The sequence below is a fragment of the Haemaphysalis longicornis genome, unplaced genomic scaffold, assembly GCF_048455015.1.
Source record: "Haemaphysalis longicornis isolate Haplotype H1 unplaced genomic scaffold, Haemaphysalis longicornis Haplotype H1 scaffold_4, whole genome shotgun sequence".
NCBI classification, from domain to species: domain Eukaryota; kingdom Metazoa; phylum Arthropoda; class Arachnida; order Ixodida; family Ixodidae; genus Haemaphysalis; species Haemaphysalis longicornis.
Window position 1 is genome coordinate 51,200,648 of NW_027526361.1, and position 18,005 is coordinate 51,218,652.

The 18,005-nt window shown below is 52.8% G+C and overlaps 1 protein-coding gene across 9 annotated transcripts in view; it reads left to right on the forward strand.

Annotated features, from left to right (window-relative positions):
* Nucleotides 1–18,005, forward strand: part of LOC144178680 (uncharacterized) — a 135,583-nt gene that overhangs the window by 49,826 nt on the left and 67,752 nt on the right. For 8 of the 9 annotated variants that reach the window (XM_077706689.1, XM_077706694.1, XM_077706696.1 and 5 more), the window contains 9 exons: nucleotides 301–921; nucleotides 2,619–3,201; nucleotides 3,340–3,429; nucleotides 3,551–4,174; nucleotides 5,953–6,384; nucleotides 7,059–8,011; nucleotides 10,807–11,074; nucleotides 11,162–11,550; nucleotides 13,893–14,213. In XM_077706689.1, coding sequence (XP_077562815.1) covers nucleotides 301–921; nucleotides 2,619–3,201; nucleotides 3,340–3,429; nucleotides 3,551–4,174; nucleotides 5,953–6,384; nucleotides 7,059–8,011; nucleotides 10,807–11,074; nucleotides 11,162–11,550; nucleotides 13,893–14,213 — 4,281 coding nt within the window. The remainder of the gene's footprint in view (nucleotides 1–300; nucleotides 922–2,618; nucleotides 3,202–3,339; nucleotides 3,430–3,550; nucleotides 4,175–5,952; nucleotides 6,385–7,058; nucleotides 8,012–10,806; nucleotides 11,075–11,161; nucleotides 11,551–13,892; nucleotides 14,214–18,005) is intronic. The other variant, XM_077706692.1, reaches the window with a different exon arrangement.

The window sequence follows — 18,005 nt, forward strand, 5'->3', positions numbered from 1 at the left end:
TCAGATATCTGGTGTTGGCCAGTGCTGCAAAAGCTGGTGTTAAGGGCCAATCCTTTTATTCCTCCGAAAGGGTGCATTCTTGGTCAGCTAGGATGCCCAGCTTTTGTAGTTCCTGTTGAAGTTAATCTTTAAGTGAGCTGCAACCACAGGATGGCCATGGCAAACAGTGACCGCTAACACGTTGATCTTAGTTCTGTGAAATTGTGTTTAGACGAGCGGGATACGCGTGGTTTCGAAGGTGTGAGTGGGAGTGATGTGCATTTCCGTGCGGTGTCTCCTTTCGTTGCCCCCTCCGAGCAGAGCCCGCTGTCTCCTGCACAAGCGCAACGCTCACCAGGCCCCGTGCGCATGCCCTCGGCACCCGTGAGCCCCCTGATCCAGGTGTCACGAGTGCGACCCCCCATCGACCCGAGCCGCCTCCCGCCCTCGTCGCCCGACCCCTACGGGGGGCCCGGGGGGCCCCCGGGTCAGGGCCCACCCGGCAGTGGTCCCGAGCGCTTCCTCCAGCCACTGCGGCCTCCCGGCCTGGTGGCTCCGCCACCCCCGCGGCCCCCGATGCGGCAGGCTTCCCAGGACGAGGCAGTGGCAGCGCCCCCTCCACCCCTGCCGCCACCTCCCCCGCGCACCACGCCCCCGCACACGCCCTCCCCCACGTCCAGGGTGCCACCCCCCATGTCGCCCCTGGACCCCTACGCCCAGATGCCGGGCACCCCGCGGCCCCAGCCTACCTCGGACGGGGGCTACCACCCGGGCTACATGCGGGCGCAGCAGGCAGCCGTGCCCAAGGTGGTGGCCAGGCCACCTCCGGTGGACCCCTACGCGCAGCCACCGGGCACACCTATGCCGCAGGTTTCTGAGCAACAGTACTCCCCACAGCAGGGCTACGGGGCAACCCCACGGGCTGCACCGCAGGCCTCGCAGGCAAGTGGGGGGGCGGTCTTTGGTTGTGGGAACTGATAAGCTGTCAATGTGGTAGCGGTTTTCCACAGCTTCCACTGCTAGCTAGTTGTACCACTGGCAAGAAATATACAGTAAAATCTCGGTGATACGAATCTCGCGGGACCATGAAAAATATTCGTATCATCCGAAATTCGTATGAACCAACACAGACCAAAAAATTGAGCACTAAAAAAAGTTTTCGTTTATTTCTTTTCTGTTCTTTCGCGTGAAGAAATTCGTGGCGTTTTTCTGCTTTTTTTTTTAATCTCTATGTCACCGAGTGGTCCTTTCTGGACTTTTTTCTCCTCACTCGCAGTGCCCAAGCTCACTACACACTACACTGAACTGCATGGCGCGTTTTTGCACACGATTCGTGCGCGTTGGCGCTGCGCGCGCGATATTTTCATGCCCGCATCGATGATTCCGTGCCCGCAGCCGCCTTGTCCCTCGGTCAGAAAATGACGTGCACGGCAGTGGGAGGAGCCTGACGACTTGCGCCAATGGCAGGCTCACGCCTCATGGCAGCAGTTTCAAAGTGCTCGAGACAGCCAGCTGGCTTTGGCGGAGATGTTTAGGCTTAGCACCCCGGCAGATATTTCATGGGCACTTTCACTAGCGGCGCGGATGAAGTTCTATAGCACCGTTTTCGCTCACATTATTAGCTAATGTATTGCTCCAGAAACTTCGTGTGTGCTTTGAGCGGCATGTTAAAGAGTGGTCTGAAGCGGTCGCTCAAGTGCCCCGCACCACTTCGCGACCGGCCGCCTCCATGTTGCCGCGGCCGGCTGCGCCCCAAGCAGCGTGCGGGTAATTTCACGGCAGCGTCAGGGTGCCTGTGGAGTGCGTGGCGCGTTTTCATGAGCAGAAAACAAAACTCCGGCCGTTCCTGTAGAACATGCGACAAGGAGGGGAGAGAGAGCCCGTACGTCGCTCGCTTGGCAGTCGGGCGCCTCGCCGGCTCGTTTGTATCATCCGCCAGGCCGCACGGGTCCGTTCATAAGAGCCGAAATTTTTCCCATTGCAAACAATGCAATTTTGCCAGGACTTACGAGAAATTCATATCATCCCGAAATTCGTATCGCCCAGAATCGTATCATCGAGATTCCACTGTATTAAGCATAGAGCTGTGTTAGATGTGCAGTGTCTAGCAGTTAATGCTTAGACTGAATTGGTCTTTCTTTTATCGGTTCCTTAAATTAGGGTTTGTGGTTATCCAAATTTACAACGCTGTTCTAGAGGTTGTGTTTACTATCCCTAATTAGTAAGTTAATGAAGCTTTGAGAGTTTGGCGCCGTCAACTGTTTGAACATTGCATAATGCATTGTATTTCATATGCACTGGTGTCAACTGGTGCGCCTAGAAGCCTGATCTGTGAGCATTTGATATATTGCCAACTGTGAGCACCGCATTTCGCATTATATTCAGGCGTGCCAAGTAGCTTTGGCGCTTTATTTCTGCGTACATTGAAAACTGCAACCTTACCTACACTGAAAACTGCAACCTTTGCTGTTTGCTGCATGATGCTTGGAAAATAGCATGGCTTATTTTTATTAGCTTCCCGTTCATCATATACTTTTCGAGCTGCCACATGGCCAGTTTTTTAAGTTGAATTGATGCAAAACAAAATTGACCGCAGCGAAGAAAATGCACGAGCCCAATCTGAAATTTTATCCTTGCAGGGTTCCATGGACGTACTGACATCTCAGCCGCAGCCGTCGTCAGCCCTACAACAGCAGCAGCAGCAGCAGCAGCAGCAGCAGCAGCAGCAGCAGCAGCAGCAGCAGCAGCAGAACCAGCACCAGCACCAGCAGCAACAACAGCAGCAGCAGCAACAGCAACAGCAGCAGCAGCAGCAACAGCAGCAGCAGCAACAGCAGCAACAGCAACAGCCTCAGCAGCAGCAGCCTCAGCAGTCGCCCCAGCATCAGCCTCTGCAGTCCCCGTCAGCTACACAGCCACCTCCGCCAGACCCGTTTGGAAGTGGTTCGGGGGACCCCTATGCGCGGCCCGTAGGAACACCGCGGGTGCCGTCCTCCCCGAGCGCCGGGACGCCTCCCGGCGGTGGCGGCGGGATGCGGCCGTCCTCCTCGGAGGAGATGCTGGCCGGTGGCAGCGGAGGGGAGCAAGTGCTGGCGAGGCAGCAGCTGCGGGACCTGCTGCAGCGCCAGATGAAGAAGGAGCAGGGGGGCCCCCTCCCCGCGGGCCTGCCGCCCAAGCACCCGCAGCAGCAGCAGCAGTGGCCCCAGCAGGCCATGCAGCTGGGTGAGTGACTGGGGCTGCTGTTCGATCTCCCATCACTTCGCTTCAGTGTCCACTGCCCTTTGAGGCCAAAAAACATGGCGGGACACTGCTTGCTCGCTCCATGCGTGCTCAACCAAGGTGAGCATTCTTCCCTCGCAGGCATGGCGTTGCAAGGAAACAGAATGACCATGGCTGGACCGGCAGAACTGGGATTTCGTGCTCCGCTGCCCCCTGGAATCATGGCTTCCCGTGAGCATTACTGTAGTGTTATTCACGCGTAGCATCATCAAGCTTGTGCTTTGCATCGAGGCATGTCGTTTAAACATGGACAAGCTCTGAGACGTGGCTGTCTGTGCGTGTCTCCCTGCAGGCATGGCCTCTGCTGAGCAGCAGCAGCAGCAGTTGCAGCAGCAGCAACAGTTGCAACAGCAACATTTGCAGCAGCAGCAGTTGCAACTACAGCAGCAAGCACAGCAGCAACAGTTGCAGCAGCAGCAGCAAGCGCAGCAGCAGCAACAGCAGCAACAGCAGCAGCAGCAGCAAAAGCCCTTGCCGCCGCAACAGCAGTTGCAGCAGCAGCAGCAGCAACAACAACAGTTGCAGCAGCAGCAGCAACAACTTCAGCTGCAGCAGCAGCAGCAGCTCAAGCAGCAGCAGCAGCAACAACAACAGGCGCAAGTGGCTCAGCAGCAGCTCCAGCAGCAGCAGCAGCAGCTCCGACACAGTGGGATGCTTATGGAGCCCAGAGACCCCCAGCAGCCTGGCGGAGTGCGTCCCCAGATCAACGAGGCACGTCTGCGCATGCTGATGCTCCACCGCCAGCAGATGGCGCGCCAGCAGCAGTGGCAGCAGATGCAGCAGCAGCAGCACCAGCAGCAGCAGCTGCAGAGACCCCCCATGGGCCGCCTCGAGCCATTCGACCCCCAGCGGGCCGCGGCCATGCAGGCGGCGCAGGCGCAGCAGCACATGGGCATCCCGGCTCAACACGTGCCAGGTATCCTCCCAGCACAGGTTTCCTCGCTGAGTCGATCGTCGTGGGGCTGGTGCTTTTTCGAGCACACGCTGTTGCCTTATCGCGTGAGGGCCGAAAGGGTCAGCTGCATCGTTCGGGAGTTCACTAGGTGGTTGCAGATAAGGAGTGTTGCCTTCGAAGCAAACACAAAGTGGATAATGATTTGCTTCAGATAAGTGCCGGTCACCATTTCGGAACTAATTTCATTAGTTCCGAAAATGGTGACCGGCAGCTGCCAGGAACACTAATGAGAACTTGCCTGACCAATGACCTTCACGCACAACAGTTTGTGAACTTCTTCGAGAAATGCGGCATGATTTTTTAAGGCCCTGAGAATCACTTTGCATTTGATGCACTAAGTTCCTGGATATAATGAAGTTGACAAAAGCTCGCAATTTTTCGTTGCATGCAGGTTTTCGTTTCAGGCAGGTTTTGAGTTGAGGCTCGCGTGAATAAAACAGAAGCGAAACCAAAGTGCTAGACATGAGTGAAGATGATTTCACCCTTCAATGATCTATTTCACAGATAAAAAATGCATGATCTGCGCCTGCTGCTTTCGCACGAGCTTAGGCAGTACACAATGCTCAAAGAAGCAAGGTCACTTGGGGCTCTGTCACATCGAGCGAACCGACGAAATGGCGCAACATGTCCACTGCGTTCATTACCTCCCTCGCTGTGGGCACGTCGTTTAGATCTGCCTCGCAGAGACCGTCATCGCTGCCGTCCTGATCTTGTACACGTTCAGCTTGTATTTCTGACATTTCTGACACACCTGACATTTCTTCTTTAGCTACGGCGGGGTTGTCAGCAAACAAAAAGTTGCTCAAGTCAACATTGTCAGTACAGTACCAGGTGGCAACGTTTTTTTCTCGCTGGCGAAGACGGAATTAAAAATTGGGAACAAAGCCTTTCGTTTTCTGGCGGCAGAACTCGTCACTGACAAACTGACACTGCAGATAGCAGTGCAGATGCACAACACGTCAACATGCAGGCCTAGCACCTCAAAACTATCGTGTTGAACCGACACCGCGCTCACACTGGGAATGTTTATGTGCACAATAGTTTGCTGTGTGGGTGAAAAAGAGTGAAGTGTCTGTCACACTACTAAAGCAAAACCTGAAGTGGCCATTATGTTCATCATCATCATCATCAATTTTGTTTCTAGGCCGTCCTAGACTTGTTTGTAGCTGCTGACTCATTACAAAGTGCTAATGTTCGCTAGATTAGTTCATTTCTCCGGCTGATTTTTCAGTAAAAGTGCAGAAAACAATGACTGATTAGCTTAGCGACTTCGTTACATCAAGGTTACCATTGCAATGCCTTCGTTACATAGCGGTCACAAACACTTCGGCTTCAATGGGGGTTCAAATAGGGAATTGGAAAACTTTATTAAATCCAGGAATTTATACCTAGGGTTTGCTACATGCAGGTTTAACTGTATAATGTCTTCCGACTTGCAAAACCGCTTTTGTTGGGAGGAAACCCACTGCTATGCCAGCAGTGAGGTGACCACACGCAGGCCTCTCCTGATTGGCCTAATGTCCTTGATGTGTTGTGGCACCTACCATTGGCAGTGCTGACAACACGTGCAAGGTAGTTTTGTCCTTGGCTCTAGTTACTGCATTTTAATCATTTACCTTTGAGGGTGTCTCATGCAGCTGTTTTAAGTTAACTCAGTAACAGGACCATGAAAGCATCTGGTTGAACTCGCATCGCTGCTTTAGTGTATGCTGACTGTCTGGCTGTGAACGTTCCCACAGGACCGAGACCGACCTTCCGACAGCAGCTGCCCCCATCGGCCGGCTTCCCTGACAGCGCCCTGCTTTCCTCCAAGGAAGGGAGCCTGATGCAGGGCGGGGCCTTCCCAGCCCAAGGCCCGTCATCGCAGGGTATGGTGGGCAGTGGTGGGCCAGGGGAAGGCCAGCGCCAGGGCTTGCCAGAGCCTCCCCGCCAGCCAGCACAGCAGGCGCAGGCTTCCGCCGGCAAGATGGGCAGCGGTGACACAGGCGTCCCGGCTGCCTCTCCTGCAGTGGCGGCAGCCGACGTCCGCTCGGAGACCATGGAGGCAGCCCAGCCGGCCAAGAAGAAGACCGCTGGTGACCTGGTGAAGGAAGTGGAAGCCCAGGGCACGGAAGACCAGGAAGACGGCGGTGGGGACATGGAGGACGACTTGGATGATGACGAACTTTTAGGTGGGTGGGAGGTGAACTTGTGGCTCTTGGCACGACTTTCTTCTTGGAATGTTGGCTGGTCTGGATGGGTCGCCTGAAAGGCCGCTGGTATTGGTGGTTGTGTGGCTGTATGCCTTACCAAACACCAAGTCTGGTGTCCTGAGTTGCTCTTTAATGGTGAATTTTTTGTTTGATAAATTTGATGGTGCTTTTTGGCATCGGTGGAACTTCTGTCATTGCCAGTGGTACCAGGGAAGTTTGGCGGAGTACTAACCAGTGGTCCTTAAGGTTAGCTGAATCATATGTTTGTGCCGGAGACATGGAGGGCGGTGTAAATTGAAATGAGCCAATTTTGTGCAAGTTGGGCCCAGTTTTTTGTTTAGGTTAGCTGAGTCATATGAGTGTTTGTGCCAGAGAGGAGACATGGAGGGCGGTGTAAATTGAAATGAGCCAATTCTGTGCAATTTGGGCCCAGTTTTTTGTGAAGCCTCACTTAATTCTGTCCTTGAAGAAGTGTGTGTGTCCACATCTCTGCGACTTGGTTCTTGTCTGTCTCTAGTACTGCAGTTTGTTGCAGTAACGACAAAGTGGGGCCAGAGCTTTCATATTTGAGGATTTTAATGAACTGAACTTGCGATGCCCGACGTGTGAGGAAAACCGTGGCTGACCTCTTCTTCCGTCTTGTCTGCTTGCAGGCCTTGGCAATGACTTCAACATTCTTGAGTACGCCGACCCAGAGTTGGACCGAGCCTTTGTGGGCGACGGTGAGAAGAGCAACATCCTCGACGAGCACCTGGACCTGGACGACAAGGAGGACGACCTGGACGAGGTCGGACGGCAGGAGACGGAAACAAAGGACGAAGACAACGCTGGCTCGCAGGACGGAGACGTCAAACAGGAGGCTGCGCCCAAGGAAGAAAAGATGGACGACCGCAAGACTGGCATGGGCTTCCCGGGGCTTTCGGGAGAAGCTGGGGCTTCCAATCGGCAGCAGTCCTCGCAGCAGCAGGAGCAGCAGCAGCAGCAACTGCGCACTCAGCAGCAGCAACAACTGCAAGGGCAGGGACAGCCGGGGCAGCAGCAGCACATGCAGCAGCCACTACCGCAGCAGATGCCAAAGATGCCGCATGCATTCGAGGCTCGCCCGCCCCTGGGTGTGGGGCCCCCCAACGCCTTCGCAATGGCTGCCGGTCAGCACCCGGGCCTTCGAGGGATGCGTCCACCGCCTCCCTACACGGGCGGTGCGGGCCCCATGGCGGGAGTGCGCATGATGGGCGCGATGCCGGGCGCCACCCTAAGCCACCTGAGGGGCTCCTTGGCGGGCGTGCGGCCACCGTCGGTGCCCATGCCGGGTGGTCCCCTGGGCGGCCCCTTGGGCGGTGCTGGCCTGGTGGGCTCGGCCGGCGAGCAGCGGCCGCTCCTGCTGCAGGAACAGCCCCTGCTCCTGGAAGACCTTGTGGAGCAGGAAAAGAGGGAGCAGCGCAAGCAGAGCGGCGAGGCGGCCACAGCCACGCTGCTGAGCGATGTGGACTTTGAGCGCCTGAAGGCGGACGTGCTGTCGGGTCCCCCCGATGACACCATTGGAGCGCCGGCGCCCGTCATGCCACCCCAGGCATCCCTTCTGCCTTCCATGCAGCAGCAGCACCCGGTGAGTGGGTACTGGGGTCGCTGCCGCAGCGAGGCTCTCGGGCAGATTACCATCGTGCACGTTTGCTGTAGCAGCAATGGCTAGTTAAGCTTAATTCAGAGATAAGTTATTAGTATGTCCGGGCGAAGAGATTTCTGCATTTGAAGCAAATAATTACTTCGATCGAGTTGTTTAGAATGAAAGCAAATATTTAGCGATTTTGTCATGCTCAAGCTGCAAGTTGCAGTTTCTTGAGCATGCTTCAGTAACTACCGTATTTACTCGCGTAATCCTCGCACTCGCGTAATCCTCGCACCCCTAATGTGAGCCACCAAAACTTGGATTTTTTGGTTCCTCGCATAATCCTCGCACCCCAAACTTTGCAGCGGCGAAAGTTGCCTGCTCGCGAAACCCGCATGGTGCACGCGCTCTCCAACGCGCGCCCTCCCCCACCGCCTCTCCGTTCGGCGGAGAGCGCTGTGTATCCAAGGCCATCCAGGCGCCCTAACAACCTGCATGGCTACTCCCTAACAGAGTATTAACTCTATGCTAACACTCTACTCCCACTGTCCTTGAGCCGGTTTCGCGCATGTTTCGCGTGCGCGCAACTAGACGGTGTTCGCGCAGCCCGCTGTCGTGTCGTAGTGTCGCCGTCGTGGTCCCGTCGTTGAGCGGCAGCAGTCAGTGAGTCACTCGCTTCAGTGGTGGATAGCTCGCTGCCATTTTGAGAACTCTTTGATCTCTTTGTTTTGTGCTTGGTGCCGCTTCGCCATGGGGAAGAACGCCAGCTACACTGCCGCTTTCAAATTGAAAGCGAAAGAGTACGCGATCGAACACGGCAACCGTGCCGCAGGCAGGCACTTCGGCGTCACCGACTTCAACGTGCGTTACTGGAGTAGGGCACGCACATACGACGACGAGATAGGGCGCGCGCCAGAAAGCAAAAGCGGCAATTTCATAATCGCTGATCGACGGGAGACTGTTTACGTTGTAAATAATAAAATAAAAAGAAATAGCTGCTGTTGGCAACACTGAGCTTGCATATACAAAAAACGACCGCTACATTTAGCGGGATTGGCATAAGGCAAATTGGCAACACTGTGCACCGGATTTTTTTTTTCCCCGCATAATTCTCGCACCCCAAACTTTGCATTGACTTTTTCGAAAAAAAAGTGCGAGGATTATGCGAGTAAATACGGTAGCTTGTAGAAGAAATGACAGATGGTTTGGCTGCACCAACCATAGTACAGTGTAATCCACTTATAACGATACCAGATATAACGATGCATCGCTTAGAATGATAAATAAACTTAGATTTCTTAATTTTCCCATTGATCCTGTGTAAAAATAAACCACATGTAATAATACAATTATTGGCAGCATATCGGATACGATATAATTCTGGCCGCCCAGAAGGTGTTTACCACAAAAATTTGTCTGAAAGTTTTATAAAAAACGGAACACTTTGAAGTGAATGACGCAAAAACTTGTTGCAAGTTGCGCAAACGGACCAGCAGGGAAAAATACGCGAGGGAAGATTATGTGCAGCCTTTGGAATGCAGCACTATCGTCATCACAATCGCAAAGATTGTGCCAGGTAAGCGCAATAACGCCAGGCGATATCTCTCGCGGTGAAGCAGCAAATTGACAGGGATTTACGGCAGGGGTTCAAGGTATAAAGACCTCGATGAAAATTATGAGATTTTGCAGTCGACGGTTTCAATGATCATCAAAGCTAGAGATTTTCTGCAAGAATGCCGGCACCAGAGGCCACGACGACTAGCAAAATAGAGTTAGAGATCTCCTGTACGGTGACATCAAAAAGTCGCTTTGCCAGTGGTTCTTGACCACTCGTGACTAGAACATTTGCAAACACCACCACAGCTCCCATGTCATCACAAAATGCCCTGCAGTCCATCCAGTCGCTGATCGGTTTCGTGCATGCCAAAGTACTTTCCCACGTGTGCAAGCACAATTGGACGCGATGCACACAGCAATTGTCAAGCTTGAGCTGCTGCTCAAGCAAGCGCAAATTTCATACTTTTTTAAGCACAGCTAAATATTTTTTGCTTTTTCATGTGCCTCGTAATAAAAGTGTTCTTTACCGTGACTCACGCTGTTCGACCCTATTCACCTGGCCCGGTGAGTAACTAAGAACATGCTTGAAGAAGTACGTGTTTTTTCTTCCTTTTTTTTTTTTTTTTTTTGCCGGTCCAGATATAGCTGTCATCATTAATAACGATCAGAATTCCTGATTTTGTCAATATCGTTATAAGTGGATTTCACTGTACAGTCGAATCCCGCTACATGGGACGTGTGAAAAATTTCCTTGAAGTGGAAATTCATTGAGGCGAAATGTGCGCCAACACACCACGGAAGGGCAACGAAAATAGCCCTGTATATTACCCGCATCATTGACCGCAGAATGCAATGTTTAGAAAAAGGAGTGGCGTGCAATTTCTCCGTGTTTATTCAATGACAAACATAACAACAGTTCTGTTTTTTTTTTTTTTACCTGCAAGAGTGCGTTACCGGGGGGGGGGTAATGCAGTCGCGAAACATATTGCTGTACAACACAGTGTATCTACCGAGCGGATTACTTGCAGATAGCTCCTAGATTGTACCCTGTGAGCACCTTCCTGAACGTAAACCAAGCAGCAACTGGCTCTTCTTGTAGGGGGAGCTCCTTGGCTAGGTCCTCTGATTCAGATCATTTACACTACCCTGCATTGCATGTGATGAGAACCGTAGGAGACGAGTGCACTGATCACGTGGAGTGGCTGGAAGTGATTCCCTGTCTGTGTGCGTGTGTGCAGGCCGGTGCGGGGCACCTCGTGGGCAGCAGCCCCCAGCGCTACCACCAGATGCCCGGAGCCCCGGCTGGCTGGGCGGGCAAGCCCATGGTGGTGGGGGGGCCCTCCCCGCACCTGATGCGCCAGCCCATGCCTGCGGGTGGGCCCATGGTGCCTCCGGGGGGCACCATGCACCTGGTGCGCACCGAGCAGGGCGCCATCCGCATGATGGGCGGGCCGCTTCCGCCCCACCGGCCACCGGACCACCTGGGGCAGCAGCAGCACGGGGGCGGTGAGTGGTGGCCGTGCGAACGCCCTGCAGCGCTCGGTGGGAGGGGGTGCTGACCACCGTTGGGTGTGCCCTCCCTGGTGGCGGCAGTGGTGCCCCCGCACGCAGGTGCAGGCGGCGTGGTGCCCCCGCAGCTGGCCTCGCCCGTCGGCGGGGAGCCCCCTCCGGCGGCGGCGGTGCCGTTCCAGATCCAGACGCTGCCGGCGCCCCCGGCCCCGTCGCTGTGCGTGGGGCAGGAGCCGCCGCCGGGGCACGTGGTGGCGGCCTACGAGCAGTGGCTGACGCAGCAGGAGGCCCTGCTGAGCTCGCAGAAGAAGGCCCTCGAGGGGGACGTAGGCAAGCTGCGCAAGGCCAAGAAGGCCCTGAGCACCAAGCAGCGCCAGCTGGCCAAGAACGGCCAGGAGCTGCCCCAGCACAACGCCCTCGAGCTGCACCGCATCGCTCAGCAGCAGCCGGGCATGCAGAAGAACCTCGACCAGGTGGGGCACGAGATTCTGTCTGGGAAAAAACGGGACTTTTGTGAATCTGCCAACCTAGTTCTTGGGGTAGGGAGTGTAGTTTTGTAATACAGCAGCTGCAGATACTTGCAAGATGATCCTATCCGAGCTTGTGACAAGCCAGTGCTACCCATGAGCACTGCTCAGACCGAGCTAGTTGGGCCTTGCTCATATTCAGGGCATGCTGCATTCGTCAAATGGAACTTTTTTCCCCCCTGTAAAGGGCTGTTAAAACTGATGCATGAATTAATACAGTGGAATCTCGATGATACGATTCTCTGTGATACGAATTTCGGGATGATACGAATTTCTGATAAGTCCCGGCGAAATTGCATTGTTTGCAACTGGAAAAATTTCGGCTCTTACGAACGAACCTGCGCGGACCAGCGGCTGATACGAACGAGCCGGCGAGGCGCCCGACTGCCGAGCGAGCAACCGAAGGTGACATACGGGCTCTCTCTCCCTTCTTTGTCGCTTGTTCTATAGGAACGGCCGGGGTTTTGTTTTCTGCTCGTGAAAACACGCCGCGCACTCCACAGGCGCGCTGACGCCGCCGCAAAACCACCCGCACTCTGCATGGGGCGCGGCCGGCAATATGGCAGCGGCTTCGGTCGCAAAGTGGTGCGGGGCGCTCGAGTGACCGCTTTAAACCGCTCTTTAAAATGCCGCTCAAAGCACACGCGAAGTTTCTTGCGCAATAAATGAGCTAATAATGTGGGCGAAAACGGTGCTGAAAAACATCATCCGCGCCGCTAGTGAAAGCACCCATGAAATATCTGCCGAGGTGCTAAGCCTAAACATCGCCAGTCGAGCCAGCCGGCTGTCTCGAGCGCTTCGAAACTGCCGCCATGAGGCCTGCCATTGGCGCTAGAGCCGCTAAATAATCTTTATTCAGTGACGCTAATTGGCGCAAGTCGTCAGGCTCATTCCACTGCCGCACGCGTCATTTTCTTACCGAGACAGGCGGCCGCGGGCGCGGAATCACCGACGTTGGCATGAAAATATTGTGCACGCAGCCCCGACGCGCACGAATCGCGTGTAAAAACGCGCCATGCAGTTCAGTGTAGCTTGTAGTGAGCTTGGACACGGCGAGTGATGAGAAGAAAGTCCAGAAAGGAGCGCTCGTCGACGTAAAGGTTAAAAAAAGAGCAGAAAAACGTCACGACTTTCTTCACGCGAAAGAAAGGTCAAGAAATAAACGAAATCTGTTTTTTAGGGCTCCATTTTTTGGTCTGTGTTTGTTCATACGAATTTCGGATGATACGAATATTTTTCGTGGTCCCCCAAGATTTATATCATCAAGATTTCACTGTATTGGATACAAATGAAAGCCATGTTTAGTGATGGCATGGCGTTCTCACTGCATGCTGGGGTATGATCCCTAAGGGCCTTTTTTTTTTAGAAAGAACAGCTTGATTAGTCATTTGTCTACTTATGTTCTCTTCACGACTGTCTAGTTTGCAAATGAAACTGGGTCGTATCATCGAGATTTTACTGTATTGGATACAAATGAAAGCCATGTTTAGTGATGGCATGGCGTCCTCACTGCATGCTGGGGTATGATCCCTAAGGCCCTTTTTTTTTTTTAGAAAGAACAGCTTGATTAGTCATTTGTCTACTTATGTTCTCTTCACGACTGTCTAGTTTGCAAATGAAACTGGGTCGTATCATCGAGATTTTACTGTATTGGATACAAATGAAAGCCATGTTTAGTGATGGCATGGCGTCCTCACTGCATGCTGGGGTATGATCCCTAAGGCCCTTTTTTTTTTTAGAAAGAACAGCTTGATTAGTCATTTGTCTACTTATGTTCTCTTCACGACTGTCTAGTTTGCAAATGAAACTGGGTCGTATCATCGAGATTTTACTGTATTGGATACAAATGAAAGCCATGTTTAGTGATGGCATGGCGTCCTCACTGCATGCTGGGGTATGATCCCTAAGGCCCTTTTTTTTTTTAGAAAGAACAGCTTGATTAGTCATTTGTCTACTTATGTTCTCTTCACGACTGTCTAGTTTGCAAATGAAACGGGGGGGGGGGGGGGGCAATGTCTTTAAAATTGAGCCACTTCCCCCTTTGTCGCTGAGGCCTTGATCTTCTTCCATTTTGGATGCTTCAGTGGATTGTGTGTGTACCTCACGTAAGCATGCGGAATTTGTGTCACCTTCATCTAACGTGACTTCAACATTTGGCTCAAAAAAGTTATTGGAGCTCTGGCATTGCTTCCAATAACAATGCATACAACATACCTGTTTGATTCTGCTCGTGCTTCACATTCCTCTGAAGTTGATGTTGCTTACACGGTTGGTCGCCGATGCCGCAGCTTCGCAAGCTGTACCGCCAGCACACCATGGTGATCCAAGAGTACCGTGCCAAGCAGCAGAAGTGGCAGCAGCACATGCAGCAGCAGCAGATGCAGCAGACGGGGGGCCAGCTTCTCCAGGGCGGGATGATGCCCCAGGGATCGCCCATGCAGCAAGTGCACCACATGGGCGGTCCGCCCATGGTCTCTGGTGCTAGCCCCAGCATGGGGCCCAGCATGTCGCCCGGCATGCCACCCAGCATGTCACCCGTCATGTCGCCCAATATGCCCTCTGGCATGAGCCCCATGATGCCTGGAGCACCACACCAACACGCCGTTGCTGTAAGTGGGGTTGCATGAGCTGCATTTGCTTTCGGTCAGGTGCTAGTGCTATCAAGTACAAATGGTGATTAAGGGGGGACAAGGGTCTTAAAACTAACTTTTTTATTTATGGGTAGAAACTTATGAAGATTTGCACACGGATGTGCTTTTCTCTGTAGATTTCAAATATGCAATTATATTTGAGCTGGTGCTGTTAGTTCAAAAGTTATCATACAAAGTCTAAACCGCAATTAGGTAATTTCTTACGCAGCTTTAATGAACGCATTGCATTTTGTCGCTTTTAATTACATGAATGGATAGCCAGAGAGTTCCCATACCCGATGACATTCCTTGTTTTTCTCTAAAGTCACGGCATCCTAAAAAAATATGTCAAGTACAAAAAATGGCAGTATTGGATATTTGGGCTCATCAAAATAACTGCAAGTCATTATTTATGCGTAGCCTAAACAGAAAAACTAAGAATGTCATCGGCTGCCTCAGGCTGTACTGAAAAAAATGGTACCAAGATTGACCTTATGAAGCAAAAAGAAGTTTCCAAAAAGCTGCGTAAGGCTGAGGGAAGTGACCAAAAATATGAAACTGAGAAAACTGCATTTGAAGTTTGGCCATGTGTTATGAGATGAACCGTCAGTAGTGTAGCTTCAAAATTTCTCAGTAACAAAGACATGTTCTTCCCATTTTCAAATCTGTCTTTGGATTCCAAAAATGTCAACTAGAACTGGAGATACAAAAGGCCAAGTAACGGACCCCATCAGGAATTTAGCAAAATTTATCGTCTTTGAATCGGTTGGCATTTTGTTAGCGTTGTGAAATCTGGTGGTGTCTTGCGTCATGAAAACTGCAACAGTCCTTCGTGAAGTGCCATCATCTATTACAGTGCACTGTGGTACCCAGAATATTGTGTACGGCAAAAGTGTGAGGGTGAAACTTGCTTTAGGTGCCCCCCTTTTTTTGTTCTTTGGTGAGGCTATTTCATTCGCGGTTTTTATGCTGGAAGTTTGAGAGGATACAGGGGTGGGACACTGTGCAGTGCGTTTTCCGCAAATGCATCATGTTGTTGGCCCTCAAAAGAGTCTTTTGGGGAAAATAAGTGTAGCCGAAAGGCAAACTTTCTTGGCCTATGGGGATAAACCCATAGACGCCTTTTTCCTTCAAGCCGTGCATGGTGTGGCTATCTCCATTGGACATCACGATTGTGTACCACAGCCCATTCTTGGAGAGCGAGCGCTTGAACATTATCAGGGCTGCCTCTACCTCCATGCGTCCTGCACCACAGTCAATGTTTCGCTGACACTCATGGTCTGCCAGCCAATCTTCGTAGCCCTCATCTGAAGCTTTGGGTCCGATGGCGCAACCTAAGCAAAAGTTAGAGAGGACTACATGATCAATCACCAAGCTGGTGTACACTTCAATGATGCAGCCCACTCCAATGTGTGACAACCGTCCCCTTGTCATCCACGTGCCATCAAACATCACATCTATGTTGTTTGGCGGCTGGCCAAGGTCCGAGTACAAGTCCTTGATGGCACGCACACTATCAGCTTCAGAGGCTGCTGCAGTGTCCTCGCAAACTTGAACCACTTTCCTCAAGTGCGCTTGGAATGTCTTGTGGTGCAGGCCTCTGTGGGACAAGTTCATACCAGCACAAAAATCTGACAGAGCAGTCACCCCCTTCCCGATGCTTTGAATACTTTTCAAAGCCCTCATATTCACTTCAAAAAGAGTGATATTGCCATATCCTTCGGTCCTTGGCGAGGAAAAACGTTCAACACGGTGTTCACAAACCGAGCACGTCACCTCGAGCTTCACGGCGAGGCCGTACTGCCGGTCAGGCTTCCTCAAATCCGGCGCCGCCAGCCCGCACTTGCCGCACCTGACGTGCGCAAAAAGGTCCTTCAGCATTGCAAAATCCACTAAGACAAAATCTGTGCCGGATTCTTCCTCTGAGTGCGCCAAATCCACTTCAAGGAGATCGAATTTTCACTGCGTTGCTGACTTGGTCTCCATTCCACGCTTGACCTCGTCCGCGTGTTCCGTACACGCGGCGATCTCCTCCGCCGTATAATACCTCGTGTCAAGCCGGCAAGACGTGCTTGGACCAGGTATGGATTCCAGAGGTGGTTGGTCAGGCGATGGGGCAGGCGAGGCAATACGAGGCGGCGAACGATTCTCATCCGGTGGAGTCGAGCGGCCCGAAGTCGCACCACGCGACCTTGGGATAGGCGGACGACGCTTTCGCTTCCCGTGCGCATGACGGGTCCTCTTCTTCAAACGTACGTCTCCTGGCATCATTCACGAAAGTACGCGATGGAAGAATTAGAAGAAACTGTAAAAAAAAACTGCTCTAAGCGAGCGCTGCGCCAGAAGAGCGGACTCCGTCAGATGCGCGTAGCAGACGCCATGATGGCGACCACCATAACAGCAGTTGCGCCGACCAATGGGAGGGGTCGTATGGCGAACTCAAGCCGCGCGTGCCCGCTCTAGCCAATCGGCGGCCGAGAAGGTGCCTTCGGAAAACTGCCAAGGGATGGCGAACTCAAGCCGCGCGTGCCCGCTCTAGCCAATCGGCGGCCGAGAAGGTGCCTTCGGAAAACTGCCAAGGGTGGTCGTTCTACTCAAGCGACGCCATTTTGAGATATCGCAAAATGCGCACAAAGAAACAAGCTTCAAAACGAGACCAAGATGGCGGCGATCGGTCGGCTGCTTCGCCCGCGGGAATTTGAAGCAACTTTTGCCCAATTCGGGGCATTTCGTGGCCCTCGAGGCATTTCAAAACATGATTTTAGAGTATTTCCAGATGGAATTTCGCGTTGATATTTTGAAGGCAGGTGCTTGAAGGTACAATAATTCCAAAAATTGGATTTTCTCAAAATCGATATTTTGGCCATTTTTGACCATTCTAAGACCCGCGTCCCCCCTTAAAGGCACATTCCCACTGGCGATTCGCCTCGTCGCGCGATGAAAAGCGACGTTGCAAAACGACGAGCCGGCCGTCACTTTGCGCCGGCGGAGCAGATCGCTCTCGGTCCGAATTCCCTCGTCGCGCGACAGCCCCGCAAAACCGGTAAGCCAATCATGGCCGCGGAGTAGGCTGACGTAGCCGGAAACGAAATGTTTGTTCACTTCCGGCTATAGAAACGGCGGCAGGCGGGCGAGCCGCCGCCGCTGGGCTCGCTCGGCCAGCGCTTGGCCCGCTATCGCTGTACCCGCCGGGTCGGGCCGGCAAGCAACTTCCCGTGCGCTTCGGTTCTTTCGTCAGTGGCTTCAGCGTACGCATGCACTAATCAACGAATAGCGTGGAACTCATCAGTGTGGAGAAACGTGTATGGATTGTGAAAGCAAGTAATCATCGTATACAGGTGGATAGCGAGACGGTAGGTTGACTTGCAGCCTCTTCGTACTTCTATCGGCAACTGATAAACACGCGTAGAGTTCGGAGGCGTCAGAACTTTGCGCCTGTGAAAAGAAGTGAGATTTGTGGGCCGTGATGCGGGTGTTGTGGCGTGAAAGCAAGCGTGTGCATTTCTTCGTGCAATAATATGTTGAAAAGAGCCTTCTTGAGTTTGTTATTTTCTGCTCCTCCCGCAACCCGCAATGCTTTCGGCATTGTTCCAGGTTAGTAGCATGTGTTTTAGTTTGCTTTCTACCTGCTTTTGTCGCGCTCGTGTAACATAATTTTCTTTGACAGCGAATGGTTGACGCACCAAGGAGGTCGTACAAGTCGGGAAGCAGCTGCGCTGAACGTAGTCGCATCATCGCTGATCGCAAGTGCGAACACCGCCTCATGGCCTC